Source organism: Anopheles merus, chromosome 2R (assembly GCF_017562075.2).
Source record: "Anopheles merus strain MAF chromosome 2R, AmerM5.1, whole genome shotgun sequence".
NCBI classification, from domain to species: Eukaryota; Metazoa; Arthropoda; class Insecta; order Diptera; family Culicidae; genus Anopheles; species Anopheles merus.
The window spans coordinates 47,708,397-47,731,129 of record NC_054082.1 but is presented as its reverse complement, the minus strand read 5'-3'; the positions used below and the strand labels follow the sequence as shown (position 1 = coordinate 47,731,129).

The following is a 22,733-nucleotide window of genomic DNA, read 5'->3' as shown; positions in this document are numbered from 1 at the left end:
GAAACTGGATCTGCTTCGTTCGCACTCGGCGATGGAAAGTCCTTTCCGTACAGCACAGGACAGTGCAGATTTTGAAACATTAAGCTCTCGCAACCGGCGTAACCGAATCCATAAAAACGGAGGTTTCCTCGCCCGGGTTCTCCTTTCTTCCAAGTTTGTGTTGCTATCTTGGGTCGTAAATCTTAGCAATAGCAGTAGTCGGACACTGTATCTAAAACGGTGCGGATTCCAAAAAGGTACGAGTGGAAAGGAGCGTGTCTAGATGATGCTGGCGCATTTGGCTCCAATTCGGACGTCCGGATTGACGGCGGCTCGCGGTGTATGTGCTTCAGTGAGGCGATTGTAGGTAGCAATTCTCCCTCGTGTTGCTCCTTTCCGGAATAGAATGCAACAAGGCACAATGTTAATCACTCATCAGAAAAGACGAAACGGGTCCGTTCCGCACCGGCAATTTTCCGGCTCGGCACAGTCGATTTCTGCAGCCCCCGTGGGGACACATAAACAAGCGACCAAACAAACGGAACACACATTCTTCATTCTCGCTGCGCTCCACTCGTCGTTTTGTACCGTGCTGGAGCTGTCATAAAGCATGTAGTGCAAAGAAAGTTCTCATCTGAGCGCTGCTTAATGCTCACACTTGCGGTCCCGTCTGGCCTTCGGCAGCTCCGGCAGTTTTGGGGCAATTGTTGAGCCGGAGGAGGAAAAGACACGGTACATATAACGCCCGCCTCCCAGTGTGTTGAGGGCAGCTGCCCGTGCTACTGTGCTGCACTGGGATTCGGCAAAACAATTTCCTAAATGTGGTCGACCGAGGAACGAACAAGGTTAGTGTGTACCTTCGCTGCATCGAGAGGTACGCCACTTCTTTGGGAAGCAAGCAACCGCTCCGCTCCTGGTCCAGACTGCCGAAACTCTCAAGTACGTTTCGGAGATTCCTTCGGGAGCGTGTGAGTTGTATGTGGCCTCGGTTCAAGAGGTGGGTAGCATATTTTATCTGCCGCACTGCCATTCGTGATGCATACATCAACCGTTGCTGGAAGTAATCGTACGGAGATGATAGACGAGCGATGAAAAATCGCACAGAACAAAAGGCCATGACACGAGGACGAATAAAGAGTTGCCAGGGCGCCATCCCACCGAGAGGATGCCACAGCTGTCTCGAGGAGCAAGCCGAAATGATTTGCATTCAGCTGCATCGTGCAAGATATGGACCGGTGAGCATTGGCTGATGGAGATGAACGTCCACCAGAGATAGCACCAAACGCACTGTCTGGTGTGCGCAAGGTTCTCTGTGAGTGCGGTTTGCTGCGATCAAAAGACTGCCGAGAGCCTGTAGGCTTATTTTTCGGCTCGGCACAACAGGCTTTGGGGTTGTAAAACAAGCAACAAACAAATGTAAATATCGTGCAGAACATCAGGCACTGTTTGAGTGTCTGGATAAATAAAGAAACGGTCCCAAATTTACAGTGCGATGATGGTGAAGTATTGCTTTGAGAATGGTTTGAAAATAACGGTTTGTAAGTTATCTATCAAATTTGTCATCATGCACCGTTTAAGTAATAAAGGCAAGTTTTATGTAGTTGACGTTAGACATCAAATACGTTCCTCCCTGCCAATGCAAGAAAAAAAGCCATCCAAACTTTGCCACAGAGACATTTGCTGTGCGGTGTTGGGAATCGATCCACCATGTTGTAATTTCAACAATAACAAACCGAACAATACGCCTAAACACCATTTTAACCGACTTTCCCCTTCAGGGCTCTGAACCGCTTCCCACTCTTATTGGAGGGTAAGTGCAGCAAACGTCCAAGCATTCGCTCTGTAGCAAGCGGTGCAATCAACGAGAAATTACAGGCTTCCAGGCTACCAATACGATCATTTCAGCTGCCACCTCTCTGCTACCTCGCCGAGTGTAGGTAAAACGCATCGCCTCGAAGCATTTCCCCGGCATCGGAGACGGCTCCATGGATGCCGAGTTGCCGTGGATGCGCTTGTGTTGCGTTGTTCTTTATGAACGCGTTGAACCTTCCACGTTGAACACAGCTGAGGCGAGCTTCCAGCGTTGGGGCGAGCCTCTTTTTTTCATCGCCCCCCCTTTTACCCATCATCAACGGCAGGTCGAGTGCACTAGTGAGCACTTAATTAAAATTAAACTAATTAAGAAAGCTCGTCGTATAATTTTCACACCACACCATCATTTTCGGGCTACTGGTAATGAAATTAATATTTCATTCTATTTTATTATTAACGTTTACATGAGGGGGGCGCAAAACTCGGGGCTCAGTTGTTTGGTAACCATCGTACCATTGCAGCTCGACCGTTTCGGAGATGTGACCCTTGCAGCAGTGTTTCTTTACTTACCATTAGTGCGAGATTTACATACGCGCGGGGAGCTCTGCACCACATTAATCTCAGAACTCGGAGCTGGTCCCCTTCGTCCTCGGCCAATGTTACCAATGCTGTTGATCAAGCGCAGTAGCACGCCGCCCTCCCAGTAGCACACGATCGCGCGTCTATGAAGTGTTCGCATGTGCAGATCGCTTTAGCAGAACAATTTATGGTGCCGGCTGTTTGAGAAGCGGGCTGCCGGCTACTTACTTCCGCTTCCTCCGATGATTACCAGGCTGGTAGCTTGGGCCCCGGTAGCATAAGAAAAAGTCGCTCAGTCACGGACGGCAACACATGAATGTTTCATTGAACTCTTTTGCCGGGTGGGCGGTGGCTAAGGCTGAAAGGGTGCTTCAGCACCAAAACTGGACCGGTTCAGGGGTTTCATCGTTTTCCCTTAGAACGTGTGTGTGTGTTTATCCAAGAGGTGAGGACGAAAACTGTTGCACGATTCTTCGGCACCGAGAGATTCTTCCCCGGGTTGGCCTCGTAGTAGGGTCGCAAGAGCAGGCCAAGGGTTTGGGTCAATTTAAAAAGCAGGATAAAGTGTGCGAGGATCAAGCTGAAGCTGGTGGTGTGTGTCCACATTGTTTGATGATTTATCTTCTGTTGCTGTTTGCGATTGGAGCGCGTGCAATCGAAGCCGTAATGCTAATAAACCTGGAACAAGCAAGAATCTGGGTCAGGCAGGCAGGCGGGTGTTGGGTGACACACAAGTGCGCCACATTATGAATTATTCATCCTCACGTGATGGAAGTTAAACCTCTATCGTGCTGGTGCGAGTACGGCATGGGTGGAGAGTTTACAAACTCAAATGTCAAGCGCATGTAAACTGTAGAAAGTGTAGATCGCTACAGAAATGTCTCTATTTGATAGTGTGACCTTCCATTTTGTAGAGCATGTCAAACTTTGGAAGGGAAATTGTGTACACGACCACAATATCTGCCATACAACTCAAATCAGGCTATAGTTTTTTTTTCCACAAACTGCTGATGTTTAATTATCGTGTTCTACCCATTGCTTCACGTAACGTTAGAAAAAGCTTCACACTTGCAATCCGCCCATTTTAGGGCGTTTCTACACACTGATTAATCATCGATACCAACACTGGTAGGTGTTAAAAGGATAAAGCCGGTAACAATTAATACAGTTTCGCGGCAAGAGCGCAATCAAGAAGGAAAATGATTCTTTCGCTTTCCGTTATAGCCTCGGCAAGGTGCATCGGGAGAAAATATTGCAGGGTAATAAATTCCCCCCTCCCACAGCAAACATTGCATCCAACTTCGGAACTACAGTGTAAAGGAGTGCATCTTTTTTCATTTGATAAATCACTAAATGTGAATCGTACTTATCGTGGATGCTTTATGCTGATGGCTACCGCTTGCCGAATTAACCTGCGAAGACTGTGATAAAACGTTGCTTACGGCTCAATCGAGGAACAGGCTACATTCCCACTAACTCCACGCGAAGGCTTGACCTCTAGAGTGCTTTTCGTGTTCAGCACAACCGAATTGTACAAAAGAATATGGTAGGCGAGGGACACAAAAACACGTTGGCAATGATTTATCGGTTGGCATTGCCTTCTACATTGAAGATACAATTGATCGGTCGGGCGCGCCGGCTCGGTCTACCTTTCTCTTGCCTCAGTGCATCAAGTGCAGCGTAAATGCAATAATGCCGCGCGTTTCCTCGTGCCCCCGGCCTTGCGGGTAAAGTACAAATGCAGTTTATTTCCAAATTAATTAGATCCGCTGCTAAACAATGTTCTCCTCGAGCAAAAAAGCCTAATGAGATCTTCGGCCGCACGAAATTTGTGCCGAGACCGCGGACCCTACAATGGCGCTGCAAATTACCGCTTTTTCCGTTCCCTTTTGTTTGAACTCTGCGTCATCCTCCCCTCCCGCCGACCAACCTGACGGGACCAACCATGGGAGGCGCAGAGACAGTGGAGTGACAGTTATCGACACTTGCACGGTGAGCAAACGCAGGGAGGAGGTAGCTGGTCATTAGTGGGTTTTGCGCTGGGGATGGGACGGCGTCACACACTCCACGGAGGAGAGGCAGCAGAGTGATGTTCATTTTGGACTACAATTCAGACAGTCGTTCGCGGTCGGACAGAAAAAGTGCTAATCGAACGCATTGCATCCAGCGTGGCCGCGAACTTGTGTCCCGGGGCAGTTTGGGCCGCGCATTGGAAAGTTAGGAGTAATGGAGTGATAAGGGTGAGTGTGGACAAGGATGATGATGTTGCTTCGGGTATGAGTGCGCGAGTTGCAAAGTGGCAAAACCAAATATTGTACCGCCAAGGGATGCATTTGGTACGATGCACCAAATCGAGCTGTGGTTGCCTCTACAAGAACCTGCGCGCTGCCATTAGCGCTTATAAACACAACAAGGTGTGAATGTTCGAAGTGGGAGGTGAGTTAGCAGCGTGACAAATTGATTTGAAATAACTGTTTAACGTACCAATACGTCATGGGCAATTCGTACTGATTACAAAAAGTTTAATGAATGAAACAGTACACTCAATTTGTTGCATTCAATCCTCAGCTAACAATTAAAAGTTCTATTTTTTGTATGACGAAACAACAACCCATCTTGAGAGATAAGATTTCACTATCCAACTAGAAGAATTAAAAAAAAACAATGCGAATGAGAGCTAGATACTACTAACTCAGTTCAACTGGTTGGGTATGGTCCCGTAGTACAGTCGTCCGAACGGACGAAATAACAACATGTTCCGTCCAGGGTGTAGGCCCCATATGACACAAAAGTACATAAATCCATTGCTGATGATTAAACTCTCTAGTTGCTTAGGTATGTCTTGATCAACTACGCTTGTTAATCCAAAGAACAAGAAGAAAAAGAAGTTAATTCAAGATGTATCGCTCATAAAACCAACTGATTTGATTGCAGTACAAAATCCTAACACTTTAGTATTGTTGTTGTTATTATTATTACTATTACACCATTTTGCAGCTGTTGAAAATGTAAGAAAAAATATGTACAAACACTGTGTCAAACATAATTCCGACGTGTCATCAATTCGCGATATAGCTGTCCCGCAAATGGCAGTAAAACCCCTTGAAATGGTTTTTAAATCCATCGATTAAAAACGAACCCTTCCCCAACAGAAGAAACAGAGAGACAATCAAAAACAATATGCAAAAAAAAGATGACGGAAAGGAAAAAAGTTATCTAAAAAAAGAGGGTAAAAAGCAGCAGCAAAACACTCCCATGGGGGTAAAAAAAGGAAACAAAACATGCACATTGTACGAAAACGTGTTATTCTCTTCCACCTTACCATTGCGTGAACGATATGTTATGCCAAACCGCCCGAGGCCGATAGGTAGGCGGCCGTGTGTACGTATGAGTGAGTTACCACCACCATACCTGTCGGCGGATGTTCAATTTCGATTCTGTGAATGGATTTACTTCCGGGTGGAATTGCACCGTTTGAACCGTTTGAACTACCCCAGAATGCCGGGCGGTTTTGTTTTTCTTTCCGTTCCGAACGCCGTATGGAGAGGAAATGGATTGTTGTTAGCACGTAGTGCAAGCCAAAAAAAAAAAGCAAAAAGAGTTGGAAAGAATGAAGGTATGAAATGAAGAGCACAGAACAGCAGCAGCAGTAGCAGCAAATACGATTCGGCAAAGTAAATTTACATATTCGACGATCGACGGCTGGTTTTCCTCTGCCCAACGATTTGCTATCCATTCCCGCGGTGTTTGGCGTGGGGAAACAGCATCGGCACAAGGAAATTGGCCACCCATGGGGGGAGGGTACTGCTTCGCTTGTCCATCGTAATCGGTGCCCATTTGCGCTCACTGGAACATGGCCAACACAGAGAGGGAGAGAGACCGGGGTGGCATTATTTGGGGGAGTTGGTGTCGGAGCGTGCACTTGCCAAGGGTGTCATCATGTGCCTTGAACGTTGCATTTCCGATTCCCCAGAATGGCTGCGATACGGCGAGCAAGAATGGTTAGCGTGAAACAAAACAGTCGTTTGATGATTTTGATTCCGTTTCGATCGGAAGAGTTGGTGTGCGATATTGAATGCGTGGGACGGGGGTGGCGTACGTTTTTGTTCCCTGTACAGATGGACTGTCACAAATTTATGCAAAATGTATTAAAGGATGACGTTTCGAGTGATGGAGCCAGTTTGTGTTGTTTTTTCGCGTAAGCTCTCCATTTTCGGTGGTCGAATTTTTGCGCCACGTTTACTAAATCACCAAACAACGGGATCCAAAAATGTGTCAGCTCTCTTTGTTTTGATTTCGGCTGGCGTTGGAGGGAAAACCAACAAGGAAAAAGAAAACTTAAATCAAATAAATAAAACCTCCTGGCCGGCACTGGCGGGAGAACGGGCCACGGCTAGCTCTGCTAAATTAAACACTTTGTTATGTTTTGCTGCAACTTATTATATTATAAGCACTGCTCGGCCGACAGGAAACGTATTGAAATTTATGATTGCAACAATGTAGAGCTGTTCGTTTTCAGCACCCCATTCGTGAATGGCACTTGTGCGCTGGAAGTACAAATTTGAATGTTTACAGTCTAAGCTGTGCGCCCAAGAATTGTCACCCGCGAAGAAACAATCATTTCGACACTTTTCCCTCGTTTCCCTTTTCTTCGGCTTTCTCTCTCTTCTCCCTTGCCGCTGCTGGTTCAATGCTGGTTCGGTTCCCACAGCTGCAAACCATTTAAACACTTACGCGAAACGCGCGTTCAACTTCCAGGGCACCGGGAACAACGCCCAGAACGAAATATCGTTAATCTCCTTCGGGCGTGTCCTTGCGGGACTTGTCTCTTGGTTTGCCCGGCGAGATCTGTACGGTCGCGTACACAGGCTCTTACAATGTTGCGTGTGTGTGCGGAGAAAATGTGTAATCGATTTAGTGGCGCAGCGCTATGCGCAACGTGTTTCTATTAATGCTCGTCTGTGCGTTTTGTCCTGCCCGAAGTCGCCCAAGACACTCTTCCCAAGGAATGTGTGTGCGCAGGAAGTGTCAACTCGTCAAACCAAACGCGGTGGAGTGCGTGTGTGAGGTGTCGTAAATGTCATGCCAGCAAGGATAGGGTATTTGTTGTTCTTAAAATTTACGATTACCCGTTCTACGCTAGTGCGCAATTCGTTTTGGGCATGTGCTTGTTGGACATGTTGTGGCGGGCAGTATATGAAAAGCAAACAGAGAGCATAATTGTTATGATGACTACGCTCCTTTCACGGACGGAGCGTTTTCAGCTGGAAGGGCCCACAACACTCCCAGCTCAGAAGCAAAATTATTTAATGACGAATCGTGGAAAAAGAAACCAATTAATGGAAATGGAAATAAATACTTTGTTGCGAGCAGTAGAGAGCTGTTTAGAAATTTTGGTAACTAGCGATTGCGTGTGTTGACAATGTATTAAATTGTTTATAAGCCGCATAACTATCGGGCAGGAAGCATTGATTCTTTCAAACAATGATTCGGATTCAATGTCGCGTCGTTGGATGAACGAACAATATTCTTCAGATTCTAGACAGCAACCAAATCGCGCTGCAATACAACTATACCGTTGATCGACGTTAAAAAGTATGTAGACACAAAGTAAGGCAACAATAATTACATTAATTCATCAGCGAAGAACATAATCAAGCAAAGCTGGAGTGTTACACTGGTTACATGCCAATCGGTAGAATTCATTAGGAATTGGTCGGCAATATCGTATCTCCGGCAGAAGAAGCATACTTTGTGCTGACCGGTGCAATTCGTTAGGCGAGCCGTCTCCCTTTGATGTTTTAGCATCGATGAAGTGATCAATACACTGACCGTGTATCGAATTTGTGTGTGTATGTATGTAGTCTGGCATGCCCTCCGTATCTAGCGAAAATTTCAAATATCAGTCAAATGTGTTCCAGGAGCATATTATTGAGACCCGTCTAGCTAGTCTCCTCACTCACACTTTCCATATTTTTCACACCTTGATCTGAATTTGTAGTCGTCCCCGTGCGGGCATGGAAAATTACTGTGCCACTCCGGACGGTAGGTGTTGATGTATGCATCCAATAAACACTTCACGTGTTTTGCCAGGTTTCGCGTACTGCAAACACGGGCTTTGGCGTGCCGTACGCGTACGGCTGACAAGCGCGTGCGACAAATGTTAACTCGCCACCTCAATCAACACCGTAGCGTAGGACGGCGAACGGTAGGCGCACTCCGCCGGGATTGATATGAAATTTCGAACGTGGTTCGAACAATCGATCTCACCCTTACCCAACGATTCCGCGCCGAGAGTTCGAACGGGCTAATTTTCAGCAGGGAAATCGGCAAATGGATGGATGTGTTTTTCCGGCCGTATTATGACGAGTGTGTGCATATCCGTGTATGTGAGTCTGGGAGCATGTCCGCGGTGGTGGTCGGCGGTGGGCAAATAATAAAATTCAATTTAATTAAAATTGAAATTAAAACTGGAAATAATTACAAATAAATCATAATTATATCTGCGGTTAGATTGTGTGCAAGCTAATTATAAATCAATACCCGCCCGCGATTGGGACATTCGCTTCATCATTAATGGTCACAATAATGCGGGACACCGGAATGCTCGGTAGCATCGGCCAGGCATACCCTTGTCCCCGGAAGGACAGGCGATACAATTTAACCACCAAACCTGACCGTTGTTCGGGCTACGATCGCCATCATCGCTTTGATGTGCACTTGAACTGCGGCGGTGTTGGCAAGCATTGGAATGGAACGAAACAAAAAAAAATTATCAACCAAGTGATAAACACGGCATAACCAGCACAGTACATAACCTCCAGTACCAGTGACTGAGTTTCGCTCTCTGATCCGTGTGTGATCCGTGTCTTTAATTTTCTTTGCTTTTTTATCATTTTGCTTTTGTTGCCTTTTCGTTTTTCCCAGCGAGGCTCGATTGGAATGAGCCGTCCGGATTGGTCGGAAAATCATGTAACGGCATAATTACTGTTAATATGTGCGCAAATAAAAGGTGCGATTTTATAGCGGATCGAGTGTTGTTGCCGTCACCGTGGCCTCACTGTCTACCGTCCGCTGTGATGAAAAGTGCTTAATGATTTCAAAATTGAATATGGCAACGCGTTTGGGGAATGAATGGAAAGCTCTTCACACAAGTAGCTTCCGGTTGATTGAGCCAATCGATTAACACTCGTTTGTGTGTGCTTTTGATTGGCTCAAGCTGTGAAATAATGCGCCAATTTTGGTAGAATGTTGTAGTTTTTTCTTCGGCTACTTTATGTGAGCTGAACTGATTGCTGAAACGCGCTGCTGAGGATGCCGTTTTCTCAAGGGTAACTTTGTTGTGCGGCAGTGTGGCTGTCTGGTAGTAATCCCTACGTCACACACACACACTCGTACTGTGTGCAGCGGCGAAGGTTATGTTTAGCAAAACGCGTCCCAACTGACAAAGGGCTTCAGGGTTATTCGGTCAAATTCAGATCAACATGCTGCAATAATCGCGCTGATAAGTCCCGCACACGGAGCGCCACTTGCATGCATCGTTGAATCTTCCGGAACAGCAAAACGACACTGGGGCACGTATGTTTGCAGCAACACGGCTGACCCGTGGCCGTGTGCCGAGCGTGCGCGGTCCAGTACGTCAGTGACACGGCCACAGCTGGTACGATGGATGCTCAGTACGCTCAGTTGATATGCGCTTAGTTGTGCCAGTTGGATGGTTGTATTGACTAGGCGCTAGTTTACAGTGTGCTAGGTAGTTGGTCGGGTGTGCCTGTGAAGCCTAAATGGAACCAAAAAGAAGGTTCGGTGCAAGATAGAAATAACAACAACGTGCCATAAACAGCTCCGGTGCAAATATGTCTCCTCCAGACGCGATACCCAATCAGCGCACCCCAGCCCAGCGGGTAGTATCACTTTATCTAGAGCGGACCGGTGCTACTGGTGCTGCCGCTACGTGTCAGAATGTCGTTTCGCGCGCTCGCGCCCTATGATACTTCGTGCGCCTAGTCGGCATACACTCCTAATTCGTATGGATAACGTTACGACTCGAGCAACACGCACTGCACGATCTGTCTGACAAACACTTTGCCTTGCTAGTGCGAACCGCTTTATTCTTAGACGGAGAGGGAATTTCAATAGATCACGCGTCGGGCTGCAGCACGGTGCCCGATTGTACAGGTTGGAAATTGTAACGCTCCAGGAAGTAGCGCAGCAAAAGACCCTCCCGAGTGGATGGCCATGCTAGGTTGATGGACGCCGTAGTGCGAGCGCTTGCACTGACACTAGCAGGAAGTATCGAGTTCAATTGCTCTAGTAATGCAATCAGCTAAAAACATAACAAGAAGTCGGGTGTTCAAGACATTTCAAATATGCTGCAGTTGCGGTGTGCGGCCTCGTTCCATTGTATACTTACCATCTGTTCCTCGTCGAGCGTATTGGTGTTGGTGGCGATCGATTGCACCAAATTGGCCAGCGCGTTCGGACCGAGCAGACTCACGACGTACGTGTAGTTCTCGGTGAGAAATTCGATCAGCGCGTCCACTCCTTGGCGGCTGCTGAGGACGGACTGTAGAATGGATAGCCGTTCCTCGGCGTTGAAGTTCACCTGCAGCTCGCCACCGATGGCAGCCAGCAGGTATGAGCTCAGCTGCTCCGTATCGTTGGCACATCCCAGCGCATTGATCAGCAGTTGCCGTTCACCTCGGTTGTCTGAACCCAGCAGCTTGCCGAACAGATACTGGAAAGCGACCGTTGGCGCGGTTCGCAAACCGTAACAGTACACCACCGCCGAAACGTCCGGGTGCACTGGATCCGCGTCGAACACTTCCCGTTCCAGTGCGTCGCGGGTCGCCGTCAGGCAGCTTTCTATTTCCATTCGGCAGGCCCAGCTGGAGATTACCTGTCGGAGATACTTCTCCAGCAGTCTCTCGTCGGGTGCCACCGTTGTGATGTCCAGCGTTACAAACACATCGCCAATCAGTGTGTCGACAAACAGCTCATAGAGAATGTAATCGGGCTGACCGCGCATTCGACCGTGGAAGTAGCCGAGGGCCCGATTGGCCGCTTCCCAGGGAGGATACTCCCGTTCATGGCGCACGTAGCCGAGCAGCTCTAGCGCAATCTCCAGATCGAGCCGATTTGAACGAGCCAAATGGAAGGAATCATCGATCAGCTGCGCCCGACTGTGCATTGGAATGGCCGCCGTGTCCTCGAGCAGCGTCCGAATCAGCATGTACCAGTTCGAGGGATCATAGTTGACGCGATAGAATCCCGTCTGGTTGACGTTGACCAAAATCCACTCGTCGTTCGGTGTGCTGGACGGTACACGTACCGCTTTCGAAGTCATCCACTGCCACTCGAGCAGAGCGTCCTGCGCATCACCCTGCTCCATCATCGTGTACGGTATTACCCAAACCGTGAAATCATTATTAACTATCTTGTTACCGTAGAATCGGTCCTGCGAGAGGATCATCTCTCCACGGTATGAGCGGCGTACTTCCAGCACGGGATAGCCGGCTTGATTGACCCAGCTTTGCACAAACCGCTCCACATCGGTCCCCTCGGGCAGCGATACGACACCGTCGAACGCTTCCGTCAGTGCGGCCACGAAGTTATCCGTGTTGACCGTGCCGAACTCGTTGCCCTGCACGTACGTGCGCAACATCTGCCGCCAGGCGGCATCCGGCAGCAGCAGCCGGAACATCTGAAGTACCGAGCCACCCTTGAAGTACGCCACGCTGTCGAACAGGCTGAGGATGGCATTAAACGTTGCGCCGCGGCTGAACGTCATCGGGCGCGTGCTTTCCGCGGCGTCTGTGATGAGAACACGCTGCACCACCTGAACGTTGAACAGGTCCCGATACTGGCGCTCCGGATAAGCCATATCGGCCCCCAGGAACTCGTACAGCGTCGCGAAGCCCTCGTTAAGCCAGAGATAGCTCCACCACTCGTTGGTGATAACGTTTCCGAACCACTGGTGCACGTACTCGTGCGCGATGATTGTGGTGATAGTCGTTTGCGCTCGATACGTCGTAACGCCCGGCTCGAAAAGGAGGACCTCTTCACTGTACAAGCAGGAAATGAGTGCAAATGTTAGGAGAGAGTAGCGTTGACAAATGAAATGATTCACCACACACACACACTCACCGATATTTGCACAGTCCCCAGTTTTCCATGGCACCGGCAGAAAATTGGGTAAGTGCCACCTGATCCACCTTGGGCATGTAGGAGCGATAGGGTAGACCGATATGCTCGTCCAGCGCGTCCATTATGCGAACGCCTGCTTCTAATGCATACAGCGTTTGGTTGATCGCGTTGGGGCGAGCATAGACGCGCTGGGCGGCCACCTCGTTCTCGGTGTACAAGAAGTCCGACACCAGGAAAGCCAACAGATAGATCGACATGCGCGGAGTAGTTTCAAAGTAAGTAACAACGTTGCCGTCCAGATCACTGAAATTGCAATTGAAAGATAGTTGTCACAAACACACCTCGCAACGTCAGAGCACTCGACAATCGCCATACCCGGCTTCGGCAAAGATCGGCATGTTCGATACGGCCTTATAGCTGGGATGATGTTTAATCCCCAACTCCACCGTAGCCTTCAGGGCCGGCTCGTCCAGACAGGGGAAGGCGGCGCGCGCACTAATCGCCTGGAACTGCGTTGATGCTACATATTTGCGCGTACCATTCGCATCGAGATACGAGCTGAGGTAAAATCCATCGTCATCGACGCGCAGCTCACCCTCGAAATCGAGGTGTAAAACGTACGAGGCCGGTGCAAGCGCTCGGCGGATCGCGAACACGGCAAACTCGCGCTCAGGATCCTCGGTATAGCGCAGAGTTTCCAGAAACGTGAGGTTCGTGTTGGGATTGGACGCGTACAGCTCGTTGGAGGTAATGCGCAGTCCGCGCTGATGCACGTAGATGGTTTTGGCCTGCTGCCGAATGTCCAGATGTATGTCCACACTGCCACTGTACGATCGGTTTCCGGTGTGCACCTGCGTCTCCAGGTACAGCTTGTAGTGCGTCGGCACGATGTAGCTCGGCAGTCGGTACCGTAGCTCCTGCGCTGCCACTTCCTGCAGGCTGGCCGGAGCGAGCGTGTTCAGTTTCCCCTCGCTATGCTGCACCTTCGGATGCGCCGCAATGGCTGCAGAGTGCAGCCCGATTAGAAAAACACCGCACAGCAAATGTAGCCGCATGTCTACAAACTTGAAGGTTGATTTTGGGACTGAAATCTCCGGTGTGAAATGTCGACTCCAATATCCGTAATCGCAACAGTTTCGGATTGTTTTACGGCCAGATCGACCACAAACGGTTGCTCGTGTACGTACCCCCCGATAACCGAGGTGTGGGGCAAATGCTTTAGGAAAAGCAATTTCTCACCTGAGCAATTGAATTATCCATACCTTTGTATCGCAAGCGGGGCTCGTTTGGATTGAGATAAGAAGTCGATTGAGTGTATTAACTGCCGAACACGAGCTAATCGGCCTTAATCGCTTATCGCTCGCTAGTGAGTAAATTCGATGGGAATTACCGACGTTTACCCAATGACTTGTGTGATTTATATTTGATGTTTGATAATTCGCATCTCATCTATACCAATGCTGTCTAAGAACGATTGAATATTTTATTGACGTTGGCCGTTTTGCTACATTTAATTTACCATTTACTTGCGAAGTCATGATTGAATTTGGGTGATTGTGAATCATTATTTATTTCGTAAATAGATTGGTGCTATACCACTGTATAAAGGATAGTAGCTTAGTAGCTCATAAGCTTAGTACAATATTTGAGCGTTAAAGAAAGCAAAACTGAATTTGTGCATACAAAAAATCCCATGTACTAGCGATAAATAACGCTATGCAAGTAATCAATCTGTCCAGTTGTGCTAAGTAAACAACATGCAATAAAATGGTTCAAAATGGCGCGACGACCGGAAATGGAACGCGTTAGAACGTCTGCCTAGAGACATTTCGTACGGTTTGTGCCATAACACCTCTCTCGCTCTTTCGTAGTTCGTACACCTTAGACTCGGCCGATGTAATACTAGAGTAGGAGGAAATAATTAATATCACAGTTAGAGCACGAATGCTTGCGTACTTCACGAAACCTCATGTACCGAAGGTGGAGTTGCGATTGCTCACGCGTTGTTGCCCCGTTATATGCGTGGTGGGTCGTTTCGGGCCAAGATGTAACAACCCCAGCATAAGGTGGGAACGAGAAACCGTGCCCGAGGAAGGAACGTTCCATCTAAGCTAGCGTGGAGGGCTCTTTGTGGGCATGAGTACGGCGATACGGCAACTCAAAAGAGAAAGGGCGAAATTAATGTGTGCCGGGCTCGTTGGCCAAACAGCAGTCGGTTTGCACAAAAACCAAAGCGCCTGCGAAAATTAGTCACACCCTCCGGGGCCAGCTTTTGGGGAGAGTGGGAGATAATGTTATGTGTCTAAAATGGTTAGACTTTTTTTACACGTGAAGCAAAGTTTGCATTCGCTCCGAGCGGGAGCAGGTTGTGCCATGTCGGCTGCGGGTGGCTGGAATGTGTGCGCGCGCGTGTTTGTGTGTGTGTTTGATGTGATGAAAAATGCAATTGCGAGCAAAGTACGCGCACAAACCCCGCAGGCCAATCCCTCTTTTTTCCAGCTCCTTTATACATTTAATTCCAGCCTAGCAGAGCCCGCCGTTAGCCGAGCAGTGTGAGCTTTTTACACGCTTGAGATAGAAATAATGGCGTAGTGCGCTGGTTTTCGTTACAGTCCGCTGTACAAACCCGGACTAAGGGAAGGCGGCTGATGGTGGATCGCTGGTGTCGCGTTTACGGTGTGTTGCATTAACGAGGCCCAGGAATAGGCAGAAATGTATTTATAATTCAGATTAGTAACAAAATGGTGGCTCTCAAAGTACGATTGAAGCGCGAAGAACAGCGCAACGAAGAGCGTGTCCGCAACAAATGTGAAAAAAAAGGAACCAAACATTTTTGTAATAAATACTGTTTACAGCTGACGGGATAAAGTTTACTTCCAGCGTTGCAATTGCGCTTGAATGCTCGTTCGACCCGGTTGTGTTCCGAACTCGAAGCTTTCTAGTTTATTTTATGACAAAATAACAAACAAAATGGTGTCTGTCACACCCTGTAACCTCTCTATTAAACTGATGATGTCACGCAGCAGCCATAAAACAGACATCCCACTAAGCTCTCTATGATCGTAATTTGTAGTGCAAAAATGTAGCTATATTAATGAGTTCCTTGCAATCGGACGACAGTGAAGGTCTGCCATAAAAGCGTTACAAAATAGGCATAGCTCTGGGCAGTCTAGTTTCTGCGCAGCGATCAGGCACCCTCATAAGTGCAGCTTTGAAGCATAAACTGCACTTACTAACGTCCTGATTCATCGATCGAATAGCCCGGCACGCCCCCATCCGTAGGCTTACTCGGGCTGTTTTGCTACGAGCGGTTCGGGTCGTTAAAATCGATCGTTAAAATATTATGGGATCTGTCCTCGGCTCTTCTCACGTGCATTGGAGAAGGTATGGCGAGGTGCAAATGAAGGGATGCCGAGGAGGAGGTATGGTTCATATTTGACCACAGTGCGTATTTGCGAAACCCGAAAGGTGCATCAGCCGAATGGTGGAATGTTTCTGCTTTTACGAGTCGACAGCTGTGGCTCCTTCGACGGGGCAGTCATTAAACTCTCCTCCTAAAATGTCGTTTGCACTCAATAGTGGTAGCACTGGCTGGCCCGATCGAGCCTTCACCAAAAGATCGATCGTTAAGGGAGGGGGGAGGGGTAACCGCGAGCGATGGATAAGGATATCGGTGGCATCGATTTCGCTTAATGTTTTGCCTGCTGCATCGCAGGCCGTCGTTATGAGCCCTCCGATTAGTGCATCGTGATAATAAGGGCAAAACACTCCGTTGGTGGCGCTGCAACTAACTGTCGGCAAGAATGTGGCATTAATGCCGGCAACGACGGGCCGTTTTGTTTAATTTCTTTCCGTCGTCACCGGACGACTGCCGCTTTGCCAATAAAACCGTGCGTCGCGTGTGCGAGCGTGTGTTTCCTTGCTTGTAGCAGTGCGCCCCAGCCCAGCCAGAGTGCGCTGATCGCTCCAAACAGTAGGACTATTAAAAATCAATTTTCCACCGATCCTCACGCAGTCGTTTTTTATCTCTACCTTCGCTGGGGGAATGATCCGCGGGCTTGTCTTTACGCAGACGATTAAAATGCAAGTGAAAACAAAAAATAAAAACACGAAATAAAACGCGATTAAAATGTCAGTGAGTGATCTTTTTTTTTTCGTTCCACACTGCATGCATGCGTACGCATTTTCAGTTTTGTAAGTTCAGAATTGGTTCAATGGCCGATACGGTTGGCGCTCGGTTTGAAGTAACGACCCCGCAGCATAAAATGTGAATCATTTGTGTGCGTGTCAGTCTCTGTGTGTGATGGCATTCTGGTTTTCCAATGATGCGCTCCTATTTTCACAACCATTACGGAAGGGCCAGATTCATTAGCCGTTAATCGGAAATTTGCGTGGTGACGTGGTAATTTGTAGTTTATTTATTTGTGATTGCTTTCGGACGATGCCCTTTTCCCGGTTTTTTTTACTGCGGATGTGGTGCGTGTGCGGCACGGCAGGAAAGGTCGGTTGGTTCCCATCGGAATGGATTCAAATGATAATCTGATTTATTTAGCAATGGTACTGAGGCTGACACGGTACTGAGGCCCCATTTTGTGTCACATTGTAGCTGCAGTGGTAAGTTGCCGTAAAACTTTAATTCAATTTTCAACTCACCGGCACCGGACGCTCGTACAGCCTTGACAAGGAAGAAAAAAAGGCTTTGATACATTTCGTATTTAAATGGACTGAGCGGATTTTTGTGAAGTACGGCGTTGTTATTATTGAATGAAGCTATTATTTATTTTAGTACTTTTATTGAACCGCTTGCAAAACCAGTCATCATCTTCAGGAAGGAAGAAACGACGTTATCAAGATGCTTTGACTCATCTGATGCACGTGATCTCAACACAACTACCTCACACATAATGCCAAGGAAATAAGTTTCACTCAATCGAAGTATGTATGTGTGTGTGTGTGCTTGTCGAAAAACGCTGCTGGAAAATATGCGCATTTTCAGTTTTTACGACCTCTCCGAAAATTCGGTACGGTTTCGGTGCGGTTCTCACCAGCCCGCCCAAAAGTTACACGTTGATTCCCCTCGGAGGTCACGTCACTGTCTAGCACGGTGGTGGCGAGAGATTGGCGGGCTGAAAGATTGAACAGAGGTTCGTTCCAAAACTAATCCGTGAATCATCATCCGTGGCCGAGCGCGAGCACGGCGCTGCCCCCGGGAGCCAAGGGGCAGTAAAACATGTTTGGTTTTACGAGCTTGGAAAAGTTTTTCTCATTTTCCTCGCTCAACCACTTTGCTGTGGAACGGATTGTGCGGCGCTCGTTAGCGTTCGAGATGCGAGTCGTTGCCTCTGTTCTCCGTCTTCGAAACCACTGTTGTTTCGCCTGTTTGATTTATGTATATATGTGTGTGTGTGTAGTTTGTGAAGGAAACTAATAAGTTTTGATGCTTCCTTTCCTTGTTTGTCTGCATGCTCTTTGGTGGCATTTTAAGAAAGCACTGACTGACAAAAGCCAAGTTTGTGTACGACTTAGGATGGTCAAATCATTGTTTGGGAGAGCCTTCATGTGTGTGTGTGTGTTTTTTCCACACTCCGACCAGTACGCTAGTGCAATGTAGACATCCTACCGGTAAGATGCATCTTCCCAGCTTTTCCAGCGGTTGCGAACCGACGACCCTTGGCTTGCATGTTTTTGATGAGTTTTAAATTTTGGCTGATTTGGTAAATTTTTACGACTTTGTTTATGAAACGATGGAACTGACAAAAGGCACACCAGGCAACCAGCAGGAATCGAGCGAAAAGCAAATCGCGTAACGAACCGCACGTCCAACATAACTGCGCACTCCATCTCGAACGGTGGACGGTGCGGGGCACGTCTTCGCAGCATTGCAGTGGATTCATGTCTTCCAGCAGAGTTTTGGCGCCGCCGTCCAGCGCATTGTGCTGGCGAAGGTCGGTGCAAATCTGCACCGGAACACGGAAGCACGGAAAACGGAATCGAAAGCGCAGACACCGGGAACGATAAAGATGTTTGAATGCGTCATAAATCTACAAAGACGGTCAGTGAAATGAATTGGAAACTCGCATTTGTCGTCGTCAACGTCATCGGGAGTTGTTTTTTTTTGGAGGATAGCAAACGCACATCAAACGCAGTGGCCCATCACAAGTGTGATCTACACGGTGGTGGTGATGACGGAGGTAGTCTTGCTCCGTTTACACGACAATGTAACCAATACGTCTAGCAGTTGACGATGCATATGATTAGTGAAGTGGAACCGCGCTTTAAAGACACCTTTGCTTGCATGCGTGTGTATGTCCGCCAGATCGCACAATTCATCCCAACGACATGTGAAGGCTTTAAAAGCAAATTGAAATCGCTTGAAACACATATTCATAGCGTGCCCGGTCGAGAATGGTTTTTACTTGCTCGTTAACGAGAAAGAGGGTGTTTCTTCAGCTGCTCTTCAGCGGGGTTAGTTTTGCATTTGAAGCAAATCGTTACAAAATGCAATAAAAGCGTCTAATGGTACGGCGTAACGGCGTGTAGTTGTACTTGGACCAATTGGCCACAGCGTGTTCGCCGCGGAACACGGGCAACACGGGGTGGGGTTTTAGTTTTTATTGTACATTTTTTAAATGCCTCCCTTCGTTGTGCCAATTGCTGTGCGATCTGTCAGGTTTCGAACACATTTCTTCGCTCTGTGCAGCGAACGCGTGCAAATGAGCGTAAGCGTGAGTGAATTTCAATTCCAAAAGAGGTCCAGCCTGTCATAAAACCTCACTCCACTGGTTCCCTTTTCCGCGCGGTCGCTCGGCCATCCATCGCTGATGGCATCGAAAATCCACTCGTTAAACGCGAAACCACGAACCGATCGGCGCGGGGAAAGGGACACCGGTGCCAGCGGCCGGGCGCGCAAGGATCGTAAATTATAATATGATTTTTATTACATTTTAGCGTAGCATAAGCCGAGGCCGGCTGAGAGACGTTCGTAATTTGTTATAATGTTATATGGCTTTCCGTTCCCCAACCGTGCACCGACACACTGGGCGCCGACAAGACATGGCTCAGGGTGTACTGTGTGTATGTGTGTGTATGCCTTTGGTGCTATTGTTATTTTTATATTTCCTTCCAGGCGAAGGAAACGGGTGTCTTTGGAGAATGGGGAAGCTTTGCACAATTCTACCCCAGCGGAGACTCACTCTAATAACGCTCATTTTCAACAAATAAAAGCATTGCACCAGAACTATCGTCAGAGTGTGTGTGTGTTTGTGTGCTGCTGCGATAATTTCTGTATCGTTTTCGTCATCAGTTTTATTTCGTTATTTTATTTTACAATTGCTCGTGAAGTAGCGTGCAAACGCAATTGCGAGCCGCTTTGGCGAGCAAGGAACCGCGCCCAAGATCGGTTTCGGTTCCCTTTTCTTCGTGAATGATGGTTGTGAAGATTTGTTGTGCAAAACACCAAGCCAGTAACGAATTGGTAAAATAACTGCGCCACTGCATACACACACACACGCACAAGCAGAGGGAAAACGAAGAGTCCGGATACAAAATTGCGGTTTTGTAGCTTTTATGATCCAATTAGCTGTAGAACAAGAACCGGGACGATGCGAAAGGGGTGTTGTAAGACACACACAGGCACACTGGTCTGAGCATGCTAGTCGATGGAAATTGAATCAGCGGATATGCGTTTTGCACACATGCCTTTTTTCATCCTTCCCTTTTACCGTTGAGGCATGGGAAGTGTCATAAACTCGCGTATGCGATTTGTTGTTCCGTCTAGGTTTCGTTTGACTGAGTTGCTGTAAATCAAAATAAAATAAAGTGGCCAAAGGGCCGGGACGAGTAGAGGAATGTTTCCAACGCATGTCTTAGTGGTGTCCAACAATCCTCATTTATGATGCTGCATTGTCAATGGAACGGTCGCATGTGGTCCGCGACACGTACAATCACATTTATTGCTTCATTATGCCGAACGAAGTTTTATTTCGGAAGTGTGGAAAGTATATTTTTAAACTCATTCGAACATGTTCCTTTTCAATATAATTTTGTATAGCTTCGACAAGGAATTTGCTAGTAGTAATTCAACAAATAATTACTCAAATGTGAAACTTGATCATGGACAACAGTGTTCCAAATCGGTTAAAAAACTCTTGGCGTGTTATAGCACGAAAGGAAGAAATTATTGAAGGATGGTAATCGCGTTTGTTTAATTTGTCGAATGCAATTTCCGATTTCAGCAAAAAGATGGTTTTTAAAAGCTCGAGTAAATGTGTTCAACATCCTAAAATGTAAAAATAACTAACATGTTGTGAGTGTTCCAATCAGTCGCAGAACGCCAAGCTGAGAAAAGAGTATAGTGCTCAATAACAACACATTTATTTATGATATTAAAGTCTCATGTTGTATGATAATTTTATTTGAAAAGAAACACACTCAATTTATGTGATTTTATAATTTAGAACTTTACTAGAAGTCAGTTGGAAATTGTTGAGCCTCACACAAACAAGATAGATATAATTTACATTTGCCTAGTTTGTGCTCTTGCATAATACATTTAAATGTAGAAATTTAAATAAATAGAATCATAACATTATGCTTCTGGGGTGAAGTACAACTTACTAGCTTCCATCCTCTCCCTACATAAAAATCCATTCAATGCTGCCATATAATTACGTGAAAAGAAGAAGAAATAGTTTATTGCGGTGTTTTACCGCTATTATTACATTACTCGCATCACCGTCAGTAGGTGCAGTGTTATGCTTTTACCTAATCATAAAACTAGTTATTATATACCTTCTGCACACCCAAGTGGCATGATTCGTTGTGTTGCCCTTTCTCCACATGCTTCGAGCCGATTCCCAACAGCGAGTGTGAGAACACCCGTACAAGAAAAGCCCTATTCTTCCCACCCAGAGCGGGCATAGTATACGAGAGACCCTTGCATACTTTTCCATCGCGGTATGGGTGTAATGGTCGGTGTTGGGGTGAATTTTCCAGATCCCCTCAATATTGCCCGAGGCTTTCGATTGGCTCGGGCTGCTGTAATAGTGTGTAATGGGTGTGTGGGCACTCCAGAAGATGGAAACCATTTCGTATAAAACAAAAGAAACCACCCCATGCTCGAGACCGGTGCGATCGCTCGAATCGCTGAAACTCCACCGTCACGAGCACGACGTTGTCTAGTTGGGCTGGATCTACACCAACCTGTGCTAGTGCGCGCGACTAGATATGCATGTAAAAAAATAAACATATAAATCAACAATGCTCGGCGTGGCAAGCATCAAAGCAAGTAACGGATAGAAAGAGCAAACTCGAGGGAGCAAACTTCGACGCCAACAGTCCCTTCCGCGCGCGCCCAACACTAGCTATGCACTCGAAGCGCATAGCGAAAGATTGGCGGGGGGGGGGGGATACGGTTGGTGTTGGTGAGCATGTTTCGATGTTGCGCCCCGTGAGCATGTTTTGGGCCGCCAGAGCGAGACGGGAAGAGCGCGTGCGAAACATAAGACAGAGGCGGAGTCAACCCTACCATTGGTTGCGTTCGTCGGTCGTTCTGTTGCTCCCGCTCTGATGGGTGGCGCGCGAGCATAGGTCTCCGACTCGCTCTAGCGCGTTGCAACCGTTCCACACACCTTTTTGCACGTGCGGCTTTGCCACCACTGGCTGCGGCACAAATTCCGACCGAGCACGTGGTTCCTCTATCTACATTTCTGCGCCAACCGGTGGATGTGGACGTTTCCTGGCACATCGGTCGAACTGTGTGTGTGTGTAGATACAACATCTCGTTATGTTGTGCCACCGAAAGCCGAACACCCTCGACCGTCGTCATCGTCGGTGTCGTCGCGGTTTTATGCTCCGGCGAAACTGCAGCGAACGTTTCACTCTCACTCTGTCCAAGTGCGTCCGGCACGGTATCTTTTGCATCCCTTCGGCGGTAAGTTTGGGCGTTCCAGCACGATGTTACATCGGAGCACTCCGCAAAAAGCAGGCGGAAGAAGCAGCAAGCCCGAAAATGTGTGTCGGAAAATTTCACCATCAATTCGGGAGCGGAGAGGAGGCTGCTTTTCCGAGGGAATCAACAAACGATTTCGCGGCTTGTTTGAAGAAGCAGCAACTATCTACGAACGGCGAAGGGTTTCTTCAAACGATGAAGCACACACCGACAAACCATTCGGCTCTGGGGGAAAACATGTTTTAGTGCTGCTTTTCGCCACGTATGT

General features: G+C 47.6%; 2 protein-coding genes across 9 annotated transcripts in view; one reads left to right on the top strand and one right to left on the bottom strand.

The window, feature by feature from the left end:
• The window catches only part of LOC121603765, an 86,010-nt gene that overhangs the window by 49,175 nt on the left and 14,102 nt on the right, over positions 1 to 22,733 (top strand). The window lies entirely within an intron of this gene.
• Positions 10,417 to 13,719, bottom strand: LOC121603764 (aminopeptidase N-like). The gene is made up of 4 exons (XM_041932970.1): positions 12,892 to 13,719; positions 12,517 to 12,819; positions 10,784 to 12,434; positions 10,417 to 10,696 (listed from the first exon to the last, which is right to left on the bottom strand). The coding sequence occupies exons 1-4, from the start codon at positions 13,569 to 13,571 to the stop codon at positions 10,511 to 10,513; spliced, it is 2,820 nt and encodes a 939-aa protein (XP_041788904.1). The 5' UTR covers positions 13,572 to 13,719; the 3' UTR covers positions 10,417 to 10,510.